Source organism: Saccopteryx leptura, chromosome 2, assembly GCF_036850995.1.
Source record: "Saccopteryx leptura isolate mSacLep1 chromosome 2, mSacLep1_pri_phased_curated, whole genome shotgun sequence".
NCBI classification, from domain to species: Eukaryota; Metazoa; Chordata; class Mammalia; order Chiroptera; family Emballonuridae; genus Saccopteryx; species Saccopteryx leptura.
In genome coordinates, this window is record NC_089504.1 from 296,771,961 (window position 1) to 296,796,172 (window position 24,212).

Here is a 24,212-nt window from a genome sequence, read left to right on the forward strand (position 1 = left end):
AGGCCCGTGGTCAAGGCACATATGAGAAAGCAATCAATGAACAACTAAGAAGTCACAACGAAAAACTGATGATTGATGCTTCTCATCTCTCCGTTCCTGTCTGTCTGTCCCTATCTATCCCTCTCTCTGACTCTCTCTGTTCCTGTAAAAAAAAAAAAAAAAAAAAATCCTCTCCTGAGGTCTCCAGATAAAAACCTTCAAGACAAAGGACTTCAGAGCTAGCTCTCTCTCTCTTTGGCCCACCAGCGCCTTTCCCCACTCGCTTCTTTCCCCTGGACTTGTGTTCTCTCTTTTTCTCTGGAGCATGCCTGTGCCTTTTGCGCTTTCTTTCCCCCATGCGCATTTTCTCTGTTTTCTTTCTCAGAAGCTCCAAGGCCCTTCTTCTGGCTCTATAACTTGTTTCCTGAGCCCACACAGCCCAGCTGGCTCACTTTTTCCATGGCTCACATATTCTGCCTCTGTGACTTTCTAAATAAACTTTTGTTTGTATTTGAATATTGCCTCTGAATTCTTTCTTAGTCAAAGCTCAAGTACCAAAGTTGCTAAACCAAGGTCCAACTGCTGGTAACATTCTGGTGCCATTTCACTAACATTAGAAGGGTATTAATAGTATGGTCCTACCTAATTTCCAGTTGGCCTCAAATAACTAGGCCTAACACTCTCTTGTCCTATAGAGGCAGTAGAAAGTATTTCCAAATTCTTGCCAAAGGGAGACCTCAGCTCTATTTTTCTGTTATTGTGAAGTTTTGTGACTTTTCAAAAAGAACTTTATTGGGAAAATACATGTTAGGTATTACTATCCAGGTGCAACTTTGAATCATAAGTCCTGAGCTCCCCAAATTAATCTCAAACTGCCATGACTTACTGGGTAGAAATTCTCTCACAAGAAATGGATTGCTTCACACCAGTAAAACTGAACACAGAACTTCAAGATTTACCAAATATTCTACCCCTGAGATTTTCAAGTAGCACTGCTAGTTAATCTTGTCTCGCTTCTGAAAACAAGAGCGCTTTCTATTCATTACAGCCATCCTGTCAAACTGCCTGTACTTCCTTAAGATTGATTTTGAAATCAAATAACAGCCAGAGACCCAGCTCCACAGATAAGCTGCTTTCAATCTCAACACTTCATCTGTTCTCAGATCAAGGGTCCTATAAAATATAGGCAGGAAACATTCAATTTAAAATTTCATTGAACAAAGGCCATTCACTAGCAGTAAGAGTTTTGTGTTCATAGACTAAATATCCTTTCTGGGAAAAGGTAAACTACAACTAAGTGAACTAAAGAAGTAAACAAAGGAAAAGACAAATGTATTGACTTCCAGGTTGTTCACAGAGTCCAATGCCTGCATTCTACTAGCAGGTTTCTCCTCATCTCAGGTTTTATCAATCTTTTGTTAATATAATTTTGTTCTACCTCATCAAATGATATAGTTGTGTCAATTACCATTTAAATTCTGAACTGTTGGTCAAATAAGTTTGTAAAATAGGATTTTTCTGTTTGCTCGCTTATACAATAGTTTGCATTGGGGGCTGGGCAGCACCAGGTATATGTGGTCTGTGAAATTGCAAATTGCCTTCCTGCTTGGGAAGGGCCATTGTTTTACTAATGTTTGCTGGAGAAGAGGTTTTTGTGCCAGAAAGTTTTGAAAAGAGAGAAGAAGGAGAAAGAGAAAGAAGCCATGTTTAGCAGGGAGAGCAGAGAGAAGGCAGAGTGCTGAAGAAGAAACCACTTTGTGCAGAGAGGAGAAGGTGTGCAGATGGGGAAACAGAGGTGAGGGGCTTTGCGAGCTCCACTGAGACTGGTGGGGCCTTTGATTCTAGGAGATACCGGGGAAGACTCTCTTGGTTGTAGAACCAGAGAATGTGTCAGTGGCTTTGGGAGCCCTGTAGGTTTGTTCATCAGCCAGTGTGAGATTTTAATAAAGGAATGGCCCACCATTTTTTGGCTCCACACTTCCTTTACTGTCTGCCCAAATCTAATGAGAACCTGCATGTGCATGGCCAGAAAAGCTGTGACTACTGGCCATATATGAACCAAAACAGTAATTGGTGGGAGCCTGTTGCTCTCCTGAGACTGGTGCAAACACACAGAGCTATGCCATGAAAACATGTTTATCTGTGCTAGTGTTGCAACTGAAACGTCTCTATTGGCAGGATCTGAGATATAATAAATACACATGCTACATGCTTCCGGAAGAGGGCTCTAAAGGCTGACAGATAGGCAAGCAGAATTTTTGGATGGGAGGTAAATATTTTAATTGTGTTGAAAAGAGATCTCTTCTTTGAAAAAGAAAACCAAGACCCTAGGCGGTTGGCTCAGTGGATAGAGCTTTGGTCTGGTGTAAGGACGTCCCAGGTTCAATCCCAGGTCATGGCACACATGAGAAGTGCCCATCTGCTTCTCTCCCCTTCCCTCTCCCATTTCTCTCCTTCTTCCCCTCCCATAGCCAGTGGCTTGATTGGTTCAAGCATCAGCCCCGGGTGCTGAGGATAGCTTGGCTGATTTGAGCATTGGCCCCAAACAGGGGTTGCTGGGTGGATCCTGGTTGGAGTGTGTAAGACCAGTAGCCACGGCCACCATCGCAGCCACCCGGCCCATGCAGGTTCACATTTGATTCGGACAGATGGTAATGAAACAATGGAGCCAAGAACTGGACCATTAGCTTTAATCACCCGGCAGGCAAGAAAGACACACAGTGGGAAAATATTTCCCTTTCCATTCAGGGCTCCCAAAGTCACTGACTTATCGGAGTTTCCTAGAATCAAAAGTTTCTAGCTCACCAGCCTTATTCACTTCTGTTCCCCTTCTCCTTCTCTGTACAAACTGGCTTCTTCTTCAGCACTCCGCCATCTTGGCTGCTTCTCCTCTCCTCCACGTGGCCTTTCTCTGCTTTCCTTTGTCCCATTTTATAGTGTAAAAATCAAAACCTTTAATCCAATATACAAACAAGGAAGTCTCTGATACAAAGTCACTTATTTGAGGCATAATGGGATTCCTTATGAGAGTGGACCACCCCACATCATGCAATAGTCAAGGGTGTGGGGAAAAGCTTAGTTTTGAAAAGATCTTAGTATATATTAAAAGGGTGGGAAAGGTTTAGTCTTAAAACTAAGCCTTAGGCTATAAAGACCCTGCCTGCTCACAGCCTGTCCCCCACACCCAATGTAAACTATAAGCGAGCAAACATATATATCATATTTACAAACTTATTTGACCAACAGGGTGCATATGGGGATATCTTTCTATCTCCCTTCCTCTCACTTAAAAAAAATGCAAGAAAGAAGCGGGGGGGGGGGGGGGAAGAAAATCAAAGTTAACTTCTAAAAGGTGAATTGTAGTTGTCAGAATTATCCTCTAAATTCCTGCTTACAGTGTGACATTTTTGCTTCTTAGTAAAGGGACACAGGCTTTATTATCACAATTGGTACCAATCCCTTTTATTCTGTGTTTTCACAGCCTATTCAGGAAGCTCTTGCTGCACTCAATTAGTACTTTGTGAGGCAAATGAATTCTGGATTAAGTGGGAACAATGACCTCAACAAAGACTATCCGTACTTTTACCCCCCACCCCCCGCCCATTGTTTTCCTGTAGAATGGAGGATACAAGAGCATCTACAGTCTCCACTATGGTCAAAGTGGCATCTGTGATATCATTTCAGACTGTGGCACTATTTTAAAGCAATAAACTTCATCTTTAATTTGGAGTTTCATTTTCCAGAGTCTGAGGAAAAGTGCCTACCATCTTGAGAGTTTTAGTCCAGATTATAGTGAGATGCCGTTGGGCAGATAAAATATATTATGCTGACTTTGTTAAAGATGGTGCTGCCCACATGGAAGCCCATCACCCAGGTGATAATATTAGTTGCCCTTTGTTGGGCAGATAAAATGTATTATGCTCACTTTGTTAAAGATGGTGCTGCCCACGTGAGGCCATTGCCCAGGTGATATTAATGTGTGTCTCTGTGGGCAGGTAGAATCCTTGTAGCCTGGTGCTTGGTTTTGGGATTAAGCCTTTCCCACCCATTTTGATGTGGGGCGGTACAATCCAATCATGCCTCAGAGAAGTGACTTTGTATTAGAGACTTACCTATTTTGTATATTGGATTAGAGGTTGTAAAGCTATAGTATAAAATGGGGGCAGAACGAGAGTTTGCTCTCTTGGTTCCTGGGATGATTAGCATGACAGAGCAGAGGGAGCAGAGCAGAGGAGCACTGAATGTGAGTGGGTTTTGGAGCCCAGTGTGTGTTTTTACTTGCCCGCTGAGTGCAAGCTAGAATTAAAGAAAATGGCCTATCAGTTTTTGGCTCCATTGTTTCTTTACCGACTGTCCGAATCCAATGCGAACCTGCATGGGCCAGGAGGCTGCTGTGATGGTGGTCCTGGCCTTGGCTTCTGGCTTTACACCCTTCTTGCTTGGAATGGGCATTTTTATGTTAATATATGTTGGGGATGGGCTTTCCTGCCAAAAGGTTTTAAAAGGAAGAGAGATCACATTGTTCCGGAGGAAGAGTGATTACATTCTAGGAGGAGCCCATGCTGTAGGAGAGCAGAGAAGGGCCATGTGGAGGAGAGGAGAAGCAGCCAAGATGGTGGAGTGCTGAAGAAGGAGCCAGTTTGTGCAGAGTTTGTGCAGAGAGAAGGAAGGAGATGGGGAACAGAGATGAATAAAGCTGATGAGCTAGAAACCTTTGATTCTAGGAAACTCAGATTAAGTCAGTGGCTTTGGGAGCCCTGAATGGAAAGGGAAGTGTTTTCCCACTGTGTGTATTTCTTGCCCGTCGAGTGCAAGCTAGGATTAAAGCTAATGGCCCACCAGTTCTTGGCTCCATTGTTTCATTACCGTATGTTCAAATCAAATGCGAACCTACACTGGCCAGGTGGCTGTGATGGTGGCTGTGGCTAATGGCCATACATTTGGCATAGTCTGTGGCAGGATTCAATACAGATTGGCATGGAGCCACCACCACCTTGAGCAGTGAGAGAGAAGACTGGCTGTTATGGTTCCCCATGGCTGTCCTTTCAGGGGCCGTAGGCTGGCTGACTTTTATAGCCATGCGTGAAGAAACCAAGAGCTCTGTGGAAGAGGCTGTTCAGGACCTGCAAACCGAGCAGTGGAAGGAGCTGGAGCAAACGTGGGAGAAAAAGATGCCGACCCTGGAGCTGGAGCAAGCACCAGAGGAGGTCGACCAGGTTCGAGAGATTTGCTTGGAAATGGAGCAGCCACTGGAGAAGGAATCACAGGTTCGTGAGTTGAGATTGCCCTGGACGTTGTGGAAAGCCAGCAGCAGTGAGAGGCCAGGTCTGAGGCCGGAGCTGGGGCTGCAGGGCACACAGAGCAGAAGGCGGTGGTGGCCCAGGGCTCCAGCCTGGCAGCAGGAGCTTGGGTTTTCAGTTCCTCTTTGGAGGATGAGGAGAATCGGGCTGAAGCTGCAATCTGCAGTCTCCAGAAGATAAGAGCCCAGCAGCAAGGAGTACCTACTATGCCCCTGGTAGGTCTGCAATTTTGGGTCATGGGGTGGATGCCATCATGCTCTCTGGAGCAGAGATGGAAATGCTGACTGCCATTGCCACATGCTCCTCTTTGGGACAGTGTAAGACCTGCCAGGATGGCAGGGATGAAGGGGGTGGCTGAGGCCCCATGTGTGTGGACTGATTTCTGGACTATGACCGGATGGGCACTGGCTCCTTTGTTGGATGGACTTAAGGATTTTGGACAATGTGAAATACCCTGATGGGGCTGGGGGGCGGCTTTGCTGGAAGCACTCCCCTGCCCTGGGAAGCTTTTCCCATGGCTGGAAAGAAGGCCGAGGATATTCTGCACTTTTGGCAAAGTGCTCAGAGACTGGTGAATTACCTTTGTAATTGTTGAAATTTTATGAATTGTCATGTATTTGTAATTTGTGTAATGTGCCTAATTTCCTTACGCAGGGATGCCGGTGGTGTAGATTGTGGGTAATAAAGTAAGCATAGGGGTGGATTGTTGGGCAGATAAAATATATTATGCTCACTTTGTTAAAGATGATACTGCCCATGTGGAAACCCGTCACCCAGGTGATAATATTATTTGCCCTTCTTGCTTGAGATGGGTGTGATTATGTTAATATGTGTTGGGGGAGGGCTTTTGCACCAAAACATCTTAAAAGGAAGAGAGACCATGTTGTTCCGGGGGAAAAGTGATTACATTCTAGGAGGAGCCCATGCTGTAGAAGAGCAGAGAAAGGCCATGTGGAGGAGAAGAGAAGCAGCCAAGATGACAGAGTGCTGAAGAAGAAGCCAGTTTGTGCACAGTTTGTGCAGAGATAAGTAGATGGGGAACAGAGGTGAATAAAGCTGGCGAGCTAGAAACCTTTGATTTTAGGAGACTCGGATAAGTCAGTGGCTTTGGGAGCCCTGAATAGAAAGGGAAGTGTTTTCCTACTGTGTGTCTTTCTTGCCCGCGGGGTGCAAGCTAGGATTAAAGCTAATAGCCCACCAGTTCTGGGCTCCGTTGTTTCATTACCGTCTGTTCGAATCAAATGTGAACCTGCACTGGCCAGGCAGCTGTGATGGTGGCCGTGGCTACTGGCTTTACAGATGCTGAACTCAAAAAGGAATAGAAAACGATAGGTCTTTACCAAGACAATAAAATTGGCTATGGCTTAGGTGTCATGCTTTATAGCTAGGACTTTCATTCTGACCTCTGACACTCAATTTTAAAGAAATAAATTCGTATTATATGGGTTAGGTAGCAGGTTAGAAATGAGCCGGGACAGGCAAAGGTGGGGAAGGGAGAAATGTTTGCCCATGTACATTCCTGCATGTCCGCAGGGTCTAGATGAATCTTTAAGCCGGAACAGGCCTCACCACACCCAGACTCGTCTCTGGTTCCCTGATACAGTCTCTGCCACACAGCAGCACAGAGAAGACAGATACACCAGAGGGAGAAGCTGGAAAAACCAGAACAGTAAAGTCCAGGAAGTAAAAGCTCATAAATCCCTAAGCTCTGTAACTGATCAGAGTAACTCATTCTCACAAGTGCCCACCTGCTCAGTCCCTTCTGGGTATGTTCCTGTATGGTCAGTAAGCCCTTGCTTAGCTTGCTTCCTTTGTCTGTTGACTGAATTCTTTCCTTCGGGAAGACAAGAATTAAGGTCTTGCCGTTTTGTCAGTAACAATGTGACTTTAGAACCATGGATGACAGTTACTATCAATTTATTCATATAAAACAAACCTAAACAATATTGGCAAACCAAAGATGCTTTTAACCATTTGCTGAGGCCTCTCTTAATAGGATATAAGAACCCCTAATCAATAATAAAATTCAAGAGAAATTAGAATTCATACATGGAGACTCTGGGTGAAAACAAAAAAAAAGACTGAGCTAACCAACTAAACCTGACAAGCTCAGGTGAGCCCTGCATGATGGCTTTGCAGACTCAAGACCTAACGTAACCACACAGGATGGTCTAAAACAGTGGTCCCCAACCTTTTTTGGGCCACGGACCGGTTTAATGTCAGAAAATATTTTCATGGACCGGCCTTTAGGGTGGGATGAATAAATGTATCATGTGACTGAGACAAGCGTCAAGAGTGAGTCTTAGATGGATGTAACGGAAGGAATCTGGTCATTTTTAAAAAAATAAAACATCGTTCAGACTTAAATATAAATAAAACAGAAATAATGTAAGTTATTTATTCTTTCTCTGTGGTCCAGTACCAAATGGCTCACGGACCGGTACCAGTCCGCGGCCCAGGGGTTGGGGACCACTGGTCTAAAATGAAAACTTTCTAACTAAAAGCAGTTCATGTTGTGTAGTCATGTCCTAAGGTGGTATTTTTCTCTAAACAAAGGTCAGTGTTTACCTTAATTAAGCCTGTTTGTTGTCCTTTGCATCTACAATAACATTCCTGATAACATGCCTTTAAAACGTAAGGTCATCTCATTCTGCAGCCTTGCAAGACAGGCATCCCAGGAGAGCATGAACCAACAAACCTCACCATTATCATGTTAATGAACTATAACTATCTTATGAGGCACGCTTATGTCTTCCCTTTCATTCTGATGTATAAAATAAGTGGTAAAACTACCATTTTCTGGAGCATTTTCTCAGTCTGTTGAGACTTTGCTTCCTGGAAACTGTCAACAGTTTGGCTCAAATAAACTTACTAAAAGTTCAAATAGGTTTGGAAGTTTTTTTGTTGACAAGACACAAATATTTTATATTTTTAAAAATTACCTCATTGAAACAGTAAAAGCTAAGCTCAAGCTTGGTTATTAAATTCAAATAAAACTAAGCCCTCAAGTAACTTGGGTATTACAGCTATTTAAAAAGATAGAACTACAGACATCCTGAACACAATGCACCCTTGTCACCCAGGCTCTAGCTCTCATGAACTCTCCCTGCTCCAGACCCCTCTGGGCTGACCCTAGCCCAACTGGCCAGAATCTCCTTCCATTGCCACCCGGAGCCTCAGGACCCATGGGTGTTGGAGCCCCCTCCTCTTCACAACAGGGACCCGGCCTCCTTCCCTTGGGACCCTCCCCAGCCTTGGCTCTTCATACCCTGGAAAAAATCAGGCTGAACCTGGTCATCTGCTAAAGAGGCCGGTGAAGATTTGGGGGACTGCCTTAGGTACATAACCATTATTTATGACATTATTTTTATGGGAATGTAACAAATTCATTTTGGGATGTATGAAGAGTAAGTATAATCTAGTGATGACTAATAGGTGGAAGAAACTCAAGAATTATGTCCTGTGGGATTCAGAGTCCTGCATTTTAAAATAGGGCTCAGATTTGGGCGAGCTATTCAAGTATTCTTTGATATAGTAATTGGTAGATAAAATGGCTACTCAGACACCATCTTTCTTAAGAACAATGCAGGCCTGGAGGAGGAAGAAGGACTTGCCTACTCAGTAATCCAGCTCAGACCTCTGCTGCAGCCGAATGCTGACAAGGGACAATTAGATTAGGGTGCAGACAAATTTGAGGCACTGTGGCACCCCTCTCAACCCAAACAAAAGAAGCTGTCTTGCAACCACCTTTGCCCAAGGCCCGTTGATGAATCCATATAAGCTCTGCTCCATCCCTACCTCGGGCTGACACCCTTTGCTGGTCTCAGCCTGCCTGCACACAGGCGGTTTTAAAAGAAATTTTCCTTTTGGAACACACTAGCCTCGTGTTTTTCGGTTTGGCCCACGGTATCTGCCTTTCAATAATCATTAAGAGTCATTGAATTATTAAAATATAAAGTTATGAATAAGTTAATAAAATAGCAAACTGGCTAAGAGGAAAGTTTGAGTTCATGCAAAAAGTTCAATTATTATAAATTATTAATGACTAAAAACTCCAATAAGTTAGATGTTTCTTTATTAAACTCAAGGATAGAATTTTAAAGTTTATTTTTATTAATTTAACTATTTAATGAAAGTATTTTAAAATAACATCTTTTATTTTAAGAGCCTGATTTAAAGTCTTCACTCCATTGGTTTTCTGCATAAAGGCTTTAATACATGCATTTTCCATGACACATTTACACACATAGTGAAGACTGGTTCAAGCAATTCTATCTTACCCACAGGTTAATAACTAGTTTAAACTATGATTACATGCATGAGAATGAAAGCCTCGATTCAATTCCTTACATTCCACCACTTACTTGCTGAGGACCTTAGGCAAATTATTTTTGAGTCTTAGTTTATTTACCTGTAAAATGGGAGTAACGTAATAAGTATCTATCTCATAGAATGATCAAATGAGACCATCTATATACTTAGAATAGAGCTTGGCATATAATAAATACTCATTAGAAGTCAGCCTGACCTGTAGTGGCACAGTGGATAGAACACTGACCTGGAACGCTGAGGTCACCGGTTCAAAACTCCATGCTTGCCCAGTCAAAGCACATACAGGAAACAATTGATGAACAACTAAAATGAAGCAACTACAAACTAATGCTTCTCATTCCCTCTCTTCCCCCCTCCCCTAAAATCAATCAATAAAAAATAAATATCAGATATTACTAGGTTTTCAACAATTCAAGGACATATCACTGTGCTTATAATTATTGTGGCATTAAGTGGATATGTCACTGTCTGGCTCAAATCCTACTACCAATGGCTTCCTATTGCACGTGGAATAAAATTCAAAGTTCTTGGTCTAGTCATGCATGATCTAGCTTCCGGTCCTCTCGCAGACCTCACTGCCAGTGTAGGTATTCTGTACTTGCTGTTCCCTCTGCTTTCAGCACCCTCCATAGGCCTTCAGTTCATTTAGTCTCCTGTTGACATGTCACCACAGAAAGGTTATTGCTACCAACTCCATCTAAAAGCCCTATCTGCTACCCCTTCCACTAGCTCTGTCTACTTGCCTGCTTTATTTTTCTTTATTCTTGTAATTGGTGCTGGCTTCACATTCTATGCATTTTTGTTTGTTTGTTTTTAATATGTCTTCTCTACTGGAATGTCAGCTCCCTGCATTTAAGGAATGCATCTTATTTATATATAGCTATATCCTAAATTCCTAAAACTGCCTTCATTTAGGGGGCTCTCAGTAAACAGCTGTCAACCAACTGAATTAAATAACTAAACAAGCTACAAAAGTGGTCTAGCTCTTTAAAGGCTGTATAACCTTGTAGGGAAGAAGAAACACTGTCAACCATTATATGTTTGTGCCTTGCTCACTTTGAATTTCGAAGCGATTGCTAAAATGATAGTTTTTATCTTCATCCAAGAGTTGTTAGATTTAAAAAGCCCTTCACATAGACTCATTAAATTGAGAATAGAGCTGACCACAGTATTCATTTAGTCTCTGGTTTGTTGGTCTTTGGTAGTCAAACTATGTCTCATATATTAGGAGCACAGCCATAACTGTGACTGGAGTGTGGCCAGTAGACATTTCATTTGGCAGATCTACGCAGACAAGGCTCACATGCAGCTGTAATTCAGCTGCACTGCCTTTCTATTCATTTTTTCATCTAAACAGGTGAATGAGAAGCTCTGAGCCATAGCCTTTCCTGGTGCAGAACCACTGAGGACGACTAGGGAGGGAAGGGACTGACTCCCCTGACAGCCTGAGGCCCACATTCCCGAAAACCAGTTGTTGACACAACTTCAACCTTTGCTTAAATTAAGCAAAGGAATGAGACAAACGTTTTTCCCAGTTGCAGAAAAACCAGTCTTACTTTGATGCATCAGAGAAAGAAGAGCAAATAGGAAAGAAAAAGAATGAAAGTATCAGACTTAGAAGACACGCTCTCTCCTAAATTGTAAGGCCTTAGAATGTTTCTGTGCTACTTACTCCAGCTGCTCGGACAAAGGTCAATCCCATTGTTGAGCCTAACCAGATCAATGAAATAGTTGTCAATATTTCCTTTCATCGGGGTTTCTGGCTAGTCCTGATGGTCAAACACAAGACTTATACCTGCTAATTATGTCAGAATTCTTGGGGAAAGAAGAGGTAGCAGAACACTGGGATCCAGTAAAATCTCCAAGTAGCCACAGTCTTTGACCAACACAACACTAATTAAAGGAACCCCAGCTGCCAATTTTTTGGGTGGACAGGAAGCTGCCTTTGAATCTGTTTTGTTGAAACTGGTAAGGTTCCAGCTGCTCCTAGTTTCACTGAGAAAAGCAGAATGAATGAGATCTTTGATATCTGTCATGTCTGCATGCAGTGGAACTATGGAGTGCTTTTGAAAAATTATTTCTCATAAAGAAATGATTCTACAATCTAATGAACACATTTATTAATTGCTATTCCAGGTGTCTTGTTGCTAGAAATTAACTAGTATGTTGGTGACCTGGTTACATTTCACAAGTTATTGGACCACAAGGATGTTTGTTTCACCTACAGTTTAAGGTTATGGGAACCGACATCATTTTCACTGTATTTAAAACCCTATGTCTACTGAGGGACTAAGTGACGAACTACAGAATATACACTTTGTGACGCTAGGGGTTATTAATGCTTTTTAAAATTCTACATAATTGTCTTGGAATCCTCGGAAATTGAGTGCTAACATATGAGAACAGAAAGAAAAGGCTTTTATTACAACCTGAATTATATTGAATAATAAAAATTACTGATCTGTATTACAAAAAAAAAGTCCATTTTTTTCATCAAGAACAAAGATACTAATTCATAGTTAATGAAAACAATTTTTGCAAAGGGTTATAGTCAAACCCATTCATTTTTTAAAAAAGCTTTTGAAATGAAGGCAGTAAAATCATTGCTTAAAGTGTTACATCATCAATATATACTTAACTAGCTTTACATAGATCTCACACACAGACACACACGTGTATCAGGGAATGCATGATCCTGGCTTCATCACTCACTAGCCATTGGCCTGGAAGCTATTTTGCATCTTTCTGCTTCAGTTTCCTCATCTATAAAATGGGGGAGAGTACCGCAGAGAGAGGTTTTCAGGTATAAGTAAATAAGACATGCTGCCTGCCATGTAATAAGTAATGGACAAATGCAGAGCATGACATTTACCCATTTTGTATTGATAATTTCTACTTTCTATTGATAACCATATTCCCTACTTGTGCCTGTTAGTAACAGAACTGCCTAATGTCCGCAGGGTTGCCCAGCAAAAACACCAAACTTGCCAGTCCCACCTGGACCTGTGTCTAACTTCCCACAGTGGGATGCGGGCCACCTCCCTGCAAGGAGCGCCTTGCCCTCCAGGTGCTCTGCCCTGAGGCCAGCGTCAGGTGCAGGGGCGACCAAGGACCACACAAGCCGTGCCCAAGACTCCAGGGCACTGAGAGTGGTGCCGCAGGGTCGCCCGGCCCCTCGCCCTCCCGGACCGGACCTCTCACCTGCTAGCACTCCTATATTTGAGAACAGTAAACTTCTACACTGTGTAAAGTATAATTTTCTGGTTTCTGTTAAAGTGGAAAAATCAATACTCTAACGGATGCTAACACATTTACTGATTTTTCAGTTATAAAAGTTCACGGCAAGTCATCTTGATATTTATAGCCATACTCCTTTCACATTGATTAGTTATATGATGTCAAGTCCTTGTTAGCAAGTCACCCCTCTTGCTCAAATTGCAGCACTAACAACTCACAGGTGATCTCTGGGTCTGGGCAATGGACACCTGGATGACAATGACAGAAATCCAGAACCAAGTGACCAGCAGCCTCCTGGGTGTTGGGGAAGATAATGGTGTCAGAGCACGTGGAAGAGGGTGGGAGGGCACACACACTCTTCTAAAAGTACGAATGAACCACGCAATGCTCCAGTGTAGGGATGGGGGTGAGCCCCGTTCAGTGGCACCACCTACCAGCCTGAGGTAGTTCTGCAGCATCGGAAGAGGGATCATGGACACGTAAGTCACACTACTGAGGCAGCCTTCGCGAGGGCCTGGAAGGGAGAGAAACACAGAAGGATCCTTGGCTCTGTCCCCAGATTCAGTAGTCACAGTCTAGGAGCGAATGTCATCAGAGCTTAGTCCAACCCACAGAAAGCTCTGGCCTTGTAAGGCAGCATTTATGCACAGGTCCCTGGCCCCCTGCAAGTTCTGCTGCTCTCTCAATACATTCTTGAGCCTAAAGGAATTTGAATTTCCTAGGAGAAGCTCATACCTTTTTTTTTTTTTTAACTGTGGAAGGTATATTTCCATCAATAAAATAAAACTATATTAGTTGAAACTGAATTTTTTAAAGACTCCATTCCCAAGTATGAGAAATACATGATGAAATCTGTAGCCTTCAATCTCTCTGAGTTTCAATTTCCTTGTGTATAAAAATGAGAATGAACAGAAATATGTATCCCATTGGACTGTTACAAGAATTAAATGAATTTGTCCTGGCCAACTGGATCAGTGGTAGAACAACAGCTCAGCATGTGGAAGTCCCAGGTTCGATTCCTGGTCAGAGCATACAAGACAAGTGCCCATCTGCTTTTTTACCCCTCCCCCCTTCTCTCTCTCTCCCTCTCTCTCTTTTCCTCCCCTCCTGCAGCTATGGCTCAATCAGAGTTGGCCCTGGGCGTTGAGGATGGCTCCATGGCCTCTGCTTTAGGTGCTAAAAAATGGCTCCAGTTGCAATGAAACAAGGGCCCCAGATGGGCAGTCCCTAGTGGGGTTGCCAGGTGGATCCCGGTTGGGCACATGTAGGAGTCTATCTCCCCTCCTCTCACTAAATTAAAAAAAGGAAGAATTAAATGAATTTATACTTTTAATGCACTGTAAACCACAGGGCTCAGTATATAGTAGGCACTCACTGAACATTAGCTTGTACCATTATAATGACCAGATTTTGCATACTCTGTACTTGACAGTAACGGACATCTTTTCACACCCTTCCTGTCACTCTCTTATCAGTGGTCAGTTGCCCTCTGATTTGTCCTAATGATATACAATCAAACTCACAGGAAAAATAACCAAGACATCACCACAGGTGTCAGCAACAGGGCTTTTGAGTGTTCCTCTCCTTAACAGAGGTTCCAGCAAACACTAACGACTCAGTGGTGGGCGCCACTGTGCCCGGCTGGAGATGCAGGACAACGCGGCAGGTTCCAGAACCTTTGCTTCCAACAACCGTGAAGCCAGCGCTGCCAGTGTCCCCCGATAGAGCGGCTTTACCTGACAGGAGCACAGTGACCTGTGCCACTCCGTTCCTCCTCATAAAGTCCCACGGGCACGGGGCGGAGCTCTGACCAACGGACCATGGCACACTTCCTAGTTCAAAAAATGAAATGAAAAAATGTCAAGATGAAAAGCAAATTTTCTTATAAGGGTCGATGAATGACGATCTTTGTGGGAACCCTAACGAATCCAGAGCTTCAACTGTCAGAGGCACAGGCAGAATTTGCGAAGAGGCACGGGTGCGGGGGGGCCGGATAGTACCACTTTTGTTGAAGGTCAAGAAGAAGCCCTTCAAACTGCAGGCTTCCCCTAAGCTGCCCCGAGGCAGGGCCGGGGAACCCCGCAGCGTGAGAACGTAGCTACAGGTTCCTAGGGCTCAGTTTCCAAGCGCAACGCTACTCACAACCTTGCGCTGTGCTGCTAATGCCTGCTTCATCATGGCCGCGACTGAGTGGGGGGTCGGGTCCTTTATGTCTGGTCCCTGCCTTCCTTCCCAACAAATTTTTAGATTCCAGAAAAAAATAGATCTAACTTTAGGTACTCAGGATAAGACAAGCCTTGCCACAGTCTGGGCCCTCTGCCCACTCTTACTCAAAATGGGTCCCCTCAAAGGGGCCTTCACTTGGGAGGAATTAGTAGTAAGAACTCGTTTTCACTTCTTCCCTTCCACAGATCAATCCGTGAATACCTATTCTCTGTATGTCCCCAACATACACATCTACCCCACCTGTAACTTTCTTATCTGGTGGCCTGATCCTTCTAATCTGGTTTGAGTTATTAACACAGTAAAATCACTTGTATATGAATATTAACAACAATAATAATGTAGTTACTAATTATAAGTGGCTCCTGCCAGGTCCTACGCTAAGCTCTCCCTGATCCACAACACTCAATGATTTTAGATGTGGAATTCTATGGGGCGCCCACCCTCAGGGACAGGCATGAACAAGGAAACCCACTGCTCAGAGGCAAATCCACTGAGAGTGGTAAATGCCCACTGCCTTTGCCAGTGTCCGGATTCACTGGTGAGGGCTAAGGTGGAAGTCTGTGTGTGCAAGACACAGCTGTGCTGACCTCATTCATCAGACCACGAAGGCTGACGCACACCTTGAATAACAACACTCTGTTGCAAAATGTGATGCTGAGAATCATTTCTGACTTCTTTTCTTAATGCAATTATTTATATAGATCTAATTTTCAAGATCATGCCAAAGAGCCATAAAATCAAGTTATGAATTATTTGCTTTCAAACCTAGCAGTAATAGATGGTTTGAAAGTGAATTAGATGTTTTGAATTAGCCTATATGAGTAAACAGAATAAAACACCATCTACTAAAAAAGGCGTATACATTAACAGCATGACGAAAACTGCCCTTCCCTTAACCGAGACTGCTCTTCTGCAGCGTGGTGTTGTTGCAAGTGTACAGACTTTCCCACTGGAGAGACTGGGGTTTGAGTTCTCACTGCTCTGCCCATTAACTGCGACTTCAGGCCGGTCATCATGTGCCTTGTCTAGTTATGTATGTATTTATAGAATGAGCCTGCTGTAGGGACTTGCTAAGGTGCCAACATAAAGCGCCCAGCACAATTCTGGGATAGTGGCAACAGGTTCCTGTGTAGGTTAGTTCTCCTACTTTAAGAAAAAAGAAACTAACTGGGGATAAATAACATTTACTGAGCACTTACTATGCTCCCAGGAAATCAAGTCTTATTTTTATCAGGTCTTTAGAGGCTGTTTCATGGAGCCTCTCAAACAGAAATACCCAGTCATGACCCTGATTCATCCCATGTGGGAGCTTTGCATATATCTTCGTTAAAATGCTTCTTCCAGTTCTAGACTTCATTAGGACTCCTGTTTTTAGAAGTAAGATGTTAAGACTACAGCATCCCTGGAACAGCCTGAGCAGCAATCTGGAGCTGCATTCAGAACCTGGGCAGCAGCTAGCAACTGCCGCGGGGCGAGTTTCCTGCATTTATCTGGAACAGCAAGTGCCACCACAAAGCCTCATCAAGGGCCTTCGTGTTCTTTATGCTCTGAGTGTTACTGAGGCATAAAAGTATTTTTATACTAACAGGCAGCGTTACGTAATGGCCGCATTGTGAATATTCGAGTGTCAGCACCAGCAGCTGCCACGAGTGAGCTCTGAGTGTGTATTTGAATACTAAGTCTCAGGTTCTGAAGCCCATAAACATAAATAAACCCAGAAATTTAACTGTCTCCCCACCGCAGAGCTGCTGATACCTAGCATGATGGATTGCACACTGCTCGCGCCGAGGCCAAGGCTGGAGTTCGTGGTGGTGCTCCACGTCACGTCTTTGCGACGCCACCACTCGTCAGAAGAGATGGCTTGGAAATGATTTGTCAGAGCTTGACTCACTGCTTTTGAAAAATCATCCCATGATGTCTGTTTGCGGATATTTAAAGCACATATTGTATTTTCAAATTCAAAGTCATCGAAACCATAGTTGCCTGGTTGGATCTCACTCACTGAAATCCTTAAGGGTATTTTAAGAGCATCTGTTGGAAGTATAAGAGAATTATAAATTAAAAAAAAAAAATCCTCATAGGTAAACAGCCAAATTATTCTATAAAATATGCAAATATCAACATTTAAAAATGAATCAAAGGGCAGTTTTATATTCCTTTAAATAAAATTTGTGTTCTTATACTGGAGTAAACGCTGGTCTTTTCATCTCTTCATGGTGTTTTTGGAACTAGGCTGCTCTGCTTGAACTGTTTATCCTTCCTGTACCTCCAGCCTCTTCTACTTCATTGACTCTTTCCCTTCAGCAAGATTCTCAAGTTCTTTTAAAAACTCTGAGAAAATTAGGGCTCTCTCTGGACCCTGAATTCTCTCTATTGTCCTTTCTCCTCACTTTCATTGACAATGTCATGAATGAGGCAGGTTACAGAAACTTATAAAAGAAGCCACAGCATGAGTCTACAGGGGTTGAGCAGGGCTGCCGAGGAAGGACTGTGGACCTGGTCATTCAGAGGGTGCTGGGAGTGGGGGAGGACTCAGTTGCATGTAACACACATACAGTTCCATGGGTCAGTGTGCTCCGGACAGTGGTTTCAGCCACAGCGTGAGTCCACAGGGACTGAGCAGGGCTGCCGAGGAAGGACTGTGGACCTTGGTCATTCAGAGGGGTGCTAGGATGGGAGCGGACTCAGCTGCATGTAACACACACACAGTTCCATGGGTCAGTGTGCTCCGGACAGTGGTTTCAGCCACAGCGTGAGTCTACAGGGACTGAGCAGGGCTGCCGAGGAAGGTCTGTGGACCCTGGTCATTCAGAGGGGTGCTGGGATGGGAGCGGACTCAGCTGCATGTAACACACACACAGTTCCATGGGTCAGTGTGCTCCGGACAGTGGATTCAGCCACAGCGTGAGTCTACAGGGGCTGAGCAGGGCTGCCGAGGAAGGACTGTGGACCCTGGTCATTCAGAGGGTGCTGGGAGTGGGGGAGGACTCAGCTGCATGTAACACACACACAGTCCCATGGGTCAGTGTGCTCCGGACAGTGGTTTCAGGCACCCAGCCTTGGTCTCTGCCTCAGGCTCAGCCTTCTGTTAGCTGTGAGTACTTGGTAAATTGCCTTGATCTCGCTATACCCCAATTTCTTCTATAAAATGGAAGGAATGTACCATAGAGGTGTAATGAAGAGTAAACACACTCATGTTTGGAATGAATTTAACACCCTGTTACATGGAAGTACTAGTAAGAATTTGATAAATGGCAAACAGTGCAGTAGAGGCTTCTAAAATGATCTTTCTAATCTCTCTAGGAGGGGCTGACTGAGGACCCTCCTAGGTGGGTCACGCCCCACGCACTTGCATTCTTAATGGATTGAATTATAGAGTCACGTGATCACTCCCAAACTTTTATGTCTGCTAACTCATTACTATAATTAGTAAATTGAACATTCCATAAACTGATGAGTTTTTACCATTCCTATAAACACTAAGTTGCACACTTTAGAGACACTAAACAAAGGAGTTGTCAAGAAAAAAAGCCATGTAATGAAGTATAAATGAGGCAATTACATAAATTTAGAAAACAATTTAATTATCTCTATATAGATACTGTCTTCAGTTTGTTTCCCAAATCTGTTCAAGTCCTCAGCACTAGAAATCATAGATAAGCCATTAAAGGTATAATTTGTTCAATAAGAATAGTATGAGAACTTCAATCAGTAGAAACATACTAAAATGAAAACTTCCACCTAGAGACTAGTGAAAAAATTACTTTATCTGCTTTTTACTAAAATGTTTTAAAATGTGTATTTTCATGATCCCCTTCTTAAACTGGCTTAGTCCATTAACTGGTCAAAGTGGATTATTTTATTTTCTGGTTGGCAATTCTCAGTCCTCACCTTCCTCGTCACCGGCATCTTACACATCTGATGTCCCTGTGCTCTGAGATGTACACTCCTACTGTGTTTCCTCAGATCATACCTCATTGGTTCCTCTTTAATGCTGTTTCTTTGTTGGTCCCTCCACTTTTTTCTATATTTCTTAATGATAGAGTGTTTTGAGGCTTATCTCCCTCATTTTTTGCGTTCCCTTCCTTAGTGAGCTCATCCAGTTGCATGACTTTAAATATCACCTACAGACTGCTGACTCTCAGACTGACATATGCAGCTCATACCCATCTCCGGAATTTCTGCTGACTTGCCATCTCCACATAGCTCTCACAGACATCTCAGATTCACACCCTTCAAACTGAACTCCTGCTCGTGATTAGCAAAACCGGCTTCCCCGCAGCCTTCCCTGACAGGTGACAGCCACTCCATCCTGCTAATTTTCAGCTTAGGGCTAAAAACCTGGAGTTACCCACAAATGCCTACAAATTTCCTCTCTTACTTTACAAACATTTTATTTTTTCTTTCTTTTCTTTTTTTTTTCTTTTTGGTGACAGAGAGAAACAGAGAGAGGGACAGACAGGCAAGGAGGAAGAAAGATGAGATGCATCAATTCTTTGTTGCAGCTCCTTAGTCTCCTTAGTTGTTTATTGATTACTTTTTCATATGTGTCTTGATGGTGGAAGGGTGGGCTACAGCAGAGAGAGTAACCCCTTACTCAAGCCAGCAACCTTGGGCTCAAGCCAGCAACCATGGGGTCACGTCTATGATCCCATGCTCAAGCCAGTGACTCATGCTTAAGCTGGTGAGCCTCTGCTCAAGCTAGTGAGACCCCGCTCAAGCTGGGGTTTCAAACCTGGGTCCTCCATATCCCAGTCCAACACTCTATCCACTGCACCAATGCCTGGTCAGGCAAAAAACATTTTATTTTTCAATCACAGTTTACATTCAATATTGCTTGTATCAGTTTCAGGAGTACAGCATTCCCCTCTCTCACATCTCAATTTCCATCTAGCAAGGAGTTCTCTTGGCTCTTCCTGTAGCTCTGTCTAGAACCAAGCCTCTTCTCACTCCCTCACTGGCTCCTGTCTTAGACTGAGCCATCATCATAGTCTCTTACCTGGAACACTATATCAATGGCCTAAGTGGTCCCCTGATTCTGTGACTTCTTATAGTCTATTCTCAACAAAATAGCCAGTGAGACTATTACAATGTACTTCAGACCCGGTCCCTCCTACACTCAAACACTGACAGGGCTGACCCCTAGGTCCCTACAATGCTACCAATCTCAACAAAATCAGGCCCCTAGCCTACCACTTTCTGGAACTTGCCTGACCTGTTCTCCTCCTTCTTATTCTAACCCAGTCATCCTGCCAGCTCCCCAGACACACAGGCATGTCCCTTCCTGAGGGCCTCTGTACACCTGCTGTTCTTCTCTAGCCAGAGATATCTCTACAGCTGCCCTCCTCACCTCTTTCGAGTGCTTGCTAAGATGCCTTGTCAGGGAGGCTACCCTGCCCATTATTTTACAAACTCCTACTTCCAACCGCCTTCATCTTTTCCCTAGTGCACATTACCATCTCATACACCCTAGAATAAACTATTTATGTTTATTGTTCATTTTTTTCTCTCAACATTAAAATATAAAGTGGAATTATTGATACAGCTGGTTGAATGAATGAATTAGGTGATAATCTCAACGTAAGAGGTATACATACTATTTTGTATGATCTAGAACTCCATATTCATAAACTGACAAGTGAACCTTTCATAACATGTGCTGAGACCATACATTCTTCCAGCTGGAAGGAACCAAAAAGATCACCAGCTGTCTCCCTAGACAGGGGAGGCAAGCAAATGTGGAGAGACAACCGCCTTGCCTAGGTTCCTACAACCAGTGAATGGCAAAGTCCTCAGCCACGGTGTCTCATACCCTGTTAGTCTCGTGTCTACAAGGACAACCTAAGTCAGAAGAAAAGAGTGGTGATTACTTAGAATGCTTTCCTAGGTCAGTAGGAAAGGAAGATCTGGCGTTGTTTATATAGCAAGCAAGTCATTTTGTAGAAAGGCACTCGGCATGGAAAAAAAATAACGACCACAGCTGTAATCAATCAAGTGTGTTTATAACAGCTGGGGTTCAGAGAAAGCTAGGCAGGGAGTGAGAAGCCTGAGCTATATTAGTATTCCCGCTGTCCCCAGGCTGCGGGAGGCGCCTGAGGTGCATTAATATCCCCGCTGTCCCCAGGCCTGCGCCCGGGCGGACAGAGGCTGCAGGAGGCACTCACTCAGGTTCTCCAGCAGGTGCTTGCAGTCGTCAGTGGCAACGTCGTGCGCGGTCCGGCCGCACTTGTCCCTCCTGTCCGGCTCAAGCCCTCCGTGTCCACACAGGATTTCTAGGCAGTTCTGTGAACACAAGGGCTCTATTACTTCATGTCAAATAAATACACTTGAGCTGAAATCCCCAGGGAAAAGCCCACAGCAAGCAAATCAGGAATTCGCAGCTAGAAATCTGATTTCAATTCCAGCAACCCAAACATACGGACTGTTCTAAACAATGTCTGAAAATCAAAAGCCAAGAGTGCTTCATTTAAGTGGTATCATGGGATCCAAACATTACTCCACAGAACAGCCTCTTAGGTTTCAAGAAAAAAAAAATATTAGTTTACTGATCACTCAGTTTGCAGAGTGAAATTAGGAAGGGAATTGACATCAGCAGACAGTGCCGCTCTGCAGTGACCTGGCAATAAAAAAGCAGAGACTTCTGTTACAATGGATGCTGCCTGCTGTCTTCAATGAACTGCTCTCCTGGTCACAGAAGTGCAGGGTTCCAATTTTAACAGTTCTGTCCAAGTCCTCATAAGCACTTTTATATTTTAGATGCTAGTTGTTGTTTTTTTAATTTGAAATATATATATGAAGACCATATGGTTGAATTTGCAGGAAAAACATTCCCAACAGATCCTGATATCCCACCTCTTTTATAGCTTTTCTTCTTCTGAGTTGCTTAAGAAAAGTTTCACTGAAAAATATCAGTAACCTACAAAGTGACAAGTCCTATTTTCCAAAAAATTTCAAACTGAAGTAGAAGTAAATGCAAACATGTTGTGATAAACAACTGGCAGGCAGCATGTTACATCAGGATGGTTACCGAGGGTCTCTATGGGCAGCATGTTACATCAGGACGGTTACCGAGGGTCTCTACGGGCTGACCTTCCACCACTGCCCGTTCTGTTTAGTGTCGTTCACTTGTTTCCCACAAGAGTAAGCCCAAACCGCACAGACCAGAATCTATGAAAAGGAACTGACAGCCACAACGAGCAATATCCTTCTCAACGCTTCCCCAAGCACACACACACTCACATGCACACACATACAAACACACATATGTACACATACACACCGGCTTTGCTATCAAATGCCTTTTTTTTTTTTTTTTGCTTAGCAATATACATTTTTTCTTCTTATGTGACTATTTTACTGAAGTATAATCTTCACACAGAAACTACACAAATGAGTGAGCAGCTTGCAGAAGGACCGGAGGCACAGTACTACTTGTGTAAGGAGCAGCACCTTGTGAGCTTCTTCCGCCTCCATCGCTAACCCCCCACCCCCCGCCAGCGAACTACTATTCTGATTTCTAGTACAGAGATTGCCTAGTCCATTTATGAACTTTATATAATATGAAGTCATACTGCAGGCACACTTTTATATTTGGCTTGTTTCACTCAACATAAAGTCTATAAAATGTATCCATGTGTTGGAGGTAGTCACAGTCCATCTTTTTGTTTTTGTTCTTTTTTAAATTACTTTGTGGTATTCTATGATTAGAATATACTACAACTTACTCACCCAATCTCTTACTGATGGACAGACATTTGGATCTTACTTTGAACATTCTAGCATAAGCCCTTTGGGGACATGTGCATACATTTCTTTTGAGTGTCTGCACCAGAGCTGGACTGCTATATGGTCAATGTCAGTGCATATTGCAAAGCGTTTTCAAAGTGGCTAAACCATTCTCCACTCCCACCAGGACAACACGTGAGTTCCAACTGCTTCACGTTGCCCCCAAAACATACTTTAAATGCAGCCACAAGTTCATCAGGAAGTACAGGAAATCCCTAAGGGCCAGAAAGAAAACCAAGGAGTAAGCTGAAACTGCCAATTACGTGAACTTTGAACAGGAAGCCAGTGCTGGTTTAAGGGCACAGCTGATATACAGACTCCTTTTGGATGCTGTGGAGATGGGAGACTAGGCCTGGGGACCCACAAAGTGGGCAATTTGAACCAGGGGCCCCAGGAAGAGAAACTCTGCCTGCACAGGGACTCAGCGAGGACAGGTCTGTGTCTCTACCTGCTCAGGCTGCAGGGATCTCCTCTGTAACCGTTATCCAGGTCTGGCTTTTCTGGGTCTGGGCTTCAAATTTCGCCCTTTGAGTAGTGAGTTTTTGTCAGGCTCTCTGTCCCCCAGGAGTGAGGTTTTTTTCAAAAAATGAAATTAGTTCCAGTTCCAGTTTTATTAACTTAAAATCATGTTTGTTTGATAACCAAGTTATGGAAACAAGAAGAACATACATTTGCCACTTTTTTAAATATTGCCTTACACATTTTTTAAATAAATCAATCGTACTCTTGGATGGTCAGGAGGCACGAGGATGTACATGACTGTTCTTACTACTCAAAGGGTTAAGAAATCACTAGCCTGACCTGTGGTAGCACAGTGGATAAAGCATTGAGCTGGAACGCTGAGGTCGCCAGTTCGAATCCCTGGGCTTTCTTGGTCAAGGTGCATACAGGAAGCAACTATTATGAGTAGATGCTTCCCGCTTCTGCCCCCTTTTCCTCACTTTCTTTCTCTTTCTTTCTCTCTCTCTCTTCAAAAAATCTACCCATAATAAAAAATTTTTTTAAAAATCACTGTCAAGAAATGAACTGAAAGCAACATCAAATATATTAATAACAATTTTAATCACACTGTTTTATTAATTTGCACATATTAGTGAATGCAGAAGATAGCTAATGAGAAATTCAGAAATGTCCACTTAAAGGTTAACTCTAAAATGAGTATCAAGTAGAATGTAGTCTGAAGCACTACACTTTTTGAATTCCCAGATAATCAGACAGAAAAATAATATATATATATTTATTATGCAAGTTAATACCTGCAGCAAAAACAGGTAAGAGCCATAATAGACCTGGATTATAATCTTGCCAATATAAATTATTTAATCTACATCTTTGGTAAATCATTTAACATTT

The 24,212-nt window shown here is 43.2% G+C and overlaps 1 protein-coding gene across 2 annotated transcripts in view; it reads right to left on the minus strand.

Moving 5' to 3' along the window:
* The window catches only part of CTTNBP2 (cortactin binding protein 2), a 168,895-nt gene that overhangs the window by 39,800 nt on the left and 104,883 nt on the right, over positions 1-24,212 (minus strand). For both annotated transcript variants that reach the window (XM_066362548.1, XM_066362547.1), the window contains exons 9-12: positions 21,239-21,356; positions 16,830-17,105; positions 14,585-14,680; positions 13,283-13,362 (exon numbers count right to left, since the gene is read on the minus strand). In XM_066362548.1, the coding sequence (XP_066218645.1) occupies positions 13,283-13,362; positions 14,585-14,680; positions 16,830-17,105; positions 21,239-21,356 (570 nt within the window). The remainder of the gene's footprint in view (positions 1-13,282; positions 13,363-14,584; positions 14,681-16,829; positions 17,106-21,238; positions 21,357-24,212) is intronic.